The sequence below is a fragment of the Echinops telfairi genome, unplaced genomic scaffold, assembly GCF_000313985.2.
Source record: "Echinops telfairi isolate 266 unplaced genomic scaffold, ASM31398v2 ScPeMD7_7469;HRSCAF=8507_0, whole genome shotgun sequence".
Lineage (NCBI taxonomy): Eukaryota > Metazoa > Chordata > Mammalia > Afrosoricida > Tenrecidae > Echinops > Echinops telfairi.
The window spans coordinates 51,189,300-51,192,008 of record NW_022111372.1 but is presented as its reverse complement, the minus strand read 5'-3'; the positions used below and the strand labels follow the sequence as shown (position 1 = coordinate 51,192,008).

The 2,709-nt window shown below is 43.3% G+C and overlaps 1 protein-coding gene across 2 annotated transcripts in view; it reads left to right on the top strand.

The window, feature by feature from the left end:
* The window catches only part of SIMC1 (SUMO interacting motifs containing 1), a 45,193-nt gene extending 42,541 nt beyond the window's left edge, over nucleotides 1-2,652 (top strand). For both annotated transcript variants that reach the window (XM_030888787.2, XM_045284575.1), the window contains one exon: nucleotides 2,155-2,652. In XM_030888787.2, coding sequence (XP_030744647.2) covers nucleotides 2,155-2,414 — 260 coding nt within the window. In that variant the 3' untranslated portion in view covers nucleotides 2,415-2,652. The remainder of the gene's footprint in view (nucleotides 1-2,154) is intronic.
* Nucleotides 2,653-2,709: the final 57 nt, after the last annotated feature.

Here is a 2,709-nt window from a genome sequence, read left to right as displayed (position 1 = left end):
ATTCATCAGCACTTTTAAAAGAGGTACAGTCCAGGAAACTCACAGGGTCGCTCCACCCTGTCCTGCAGGGTTGCTGTCAGTTGAAATCCACTGGGTGGCAGTGAGTTTGGCCCACCCTTTCCTTGACTTTCACGATACTGACTTGTTTCAGTCCAGGCCAGCCAGTCCCTTTGCAGAATGTCCCTTAGCTTGGATGGTTCCTCTCATCATGACCAGATCCACAAGATGCCCTCCCTCCCAGTGCAATCAAGAAGCAAAAGTGTCAGTCTGGTCCCATTATTGGTAACGTAAGTTTGAGCATTTCTCCAAACTTGAATTTCTCCGCTGCCGAGTTACCCTTCCCTTAGTTACTAATAAGCCACCCAGAGGATAAACTGGCACCGTGACTGCGCTACTTAGCCTTTCACTCACTGGGGTAGCACCTTATTATTCATGGATCTTGCTTAAATCACTTATTGTATTAGTAGGATATAAAATGTGACTTTTTTAAATAAATCATTTTATTGGGGACTCTTATAGCAAGAGGCTCCAATAAAATGATTTATACATTTATAAATAGATCCTTTTTTTTTTTCTTTTTCTTAATCATTTTATTAAGGGCTCATACAACTCTTATCACAATCCATACATACATCAGTTGTGTAAAGCACATTTGTACATTCATTGCTCTCATCATTCTCAAAACATTTGCTCTCCTCCTAAGTCCCTGGCATCAGCTCCTCATTTTTCCCCTCCCTCCCCTCTCCCCCTCCCTCATGAAAATACATCCATTATATCAAGCACATTTGTACATATGTTGCCATCATTTTCAAAACATTTTCTACTTGAGCCCTTGGTATCAGTTCCTCTTTTTTCCCTCCCTCGCCCACCCTCCTAAAATGTGACTTTCTAGCTATACATTTCTATATTTATTAATTAAGCACCTTCTGGAAAAAGAGTCTTTCCCTTCTTCCACATACCTGCCTTCGAGCCTTAGGACTTTTAAAATTAACTGTTATCTATGCTCATCTTTTTTTTTTTTAATCGTTTTATTAGGGGCTCATACAACTCTTATCACAATCCATACATACATCAATTGTGTAAAGCACATTTGTACATTCACATCATTATTTTTAATGTTCAAGTTGTTCAAAATGACTAAGTACCTGGCTCCTATATCCTTTGGACATGTTCCTATCAGATTTTTTTTAAATTAATGAATCATTTTTGGGGAGCTCTTAGAAGTCTTATACAATCTGTACATCAATTATATCAAACACATGTGTACATATCCCTATCAGATTTTAAGCTAAACCAAAGCCACAAAAACCTTATTAAATTTAATATCTTATTGTAGTTCTGTTATCAAGTCAATTCCGCCTCTTGAAGTGTAAAACCATCAGCTGCTCCACGGGAGATGGACCAAGCTTTCTGCTCCTGTGATGAAAGAGTCTCAGAAGCCCACAGGGGTAGTGCTGCCCTAAGCCTACAGGGCTGCTCTGATTCAGAGGGCCAGAGAAAAAGAAGGCCCCCAACAGTGCCTGCAATGATGGGCTCAACCTAGGGAACAATTGTGAGACCGGCTCAGGAGCGGGCAGTGTCTCGTTCTGCTGTGCCTGGGCCGTCAGGGTTGAAAGGGAAGGAGTTGATGGCACCTAACAGCAACAGGAGTCTGAATTAGCTTGATGGCAGTGACTTTGGGTTTTTTGTAGGTTTGATACTCGGTGATTCTACTCGTTGGAAAAAGTTTAATACTTGTGTAAGTCAAGCAAACCAAACTCACTGCCATGGAGTTGACACTCACCGGGACCCCACCCTCTAGGACAGGGGCTTCTGACACTGTCACTCTGTATGGGGCAGAAAGCCTGAGGAGCAGCTAGTGGTTTCAAACTGTCGGCCTTGCCGTTAGCCAGCCTAATTCGCAACCACTGCACCACCAGGGCTAGGTTCCTTGTTTAAAACACCAAAGGGGAAACACTAAAGCAGGTGACAGTTTAATCTTTTTAATAAGTCCCACCTGAGGACCAGAAAATATAGAACCTAGCGCCCTTTGGCACTCAGATGTCCCCGGGCTTGTCTTCGGGGACCCTAGCTACTAACCATGCATTTCATCTCCGTCAGTGTGCACAGAAAGCACTTCAGGTCAATACACAACTGACTGTTTCCCTCTTGCAGAGCACTTACGGAGTTCGGTGATTGATCGAAAAGACTTAATAATCAAAAGGATTAAGCCCAAGCCCCAGCAAGGAGATGACATCACAGTGGTGGACGTGGAGAAACAGATTGACGCCTTCCGGGGCCGGCTGGCCCAGATGCTGGGGGAGCCGCTAGTCCCGCAGCTCCAAGACAAAGTGCACTTGCTGAAGCTCCTGCTCTTCTACGCTGCGGGCCTGAACCCCGAGGAGCCCTCGCCAAAGAACTGCAGCGGGTCCTGAGGGCCTCGAGCACGCCACACAAGAATACCTCCTGAACTCTCCAAAAGTATGGCGCCGTAGTTAAGAAAATCTGACAGGACCAAGCCCATGTTATTTATCTGTAGGTTTTAATACCTTTCTGACTTTAGAAAATATCTTCTTTTGATAATCCTACTTTAGCCTGCTCTCAGATATGGCTTAACTACACAAGGTGTATATATATATATTTTTTTAATAAATTATTTATCTATACTTTTTTAAACCGGTCATAGTATATGCACTACGTGGTAAACATTTCCATTCAAGATGTGACGGG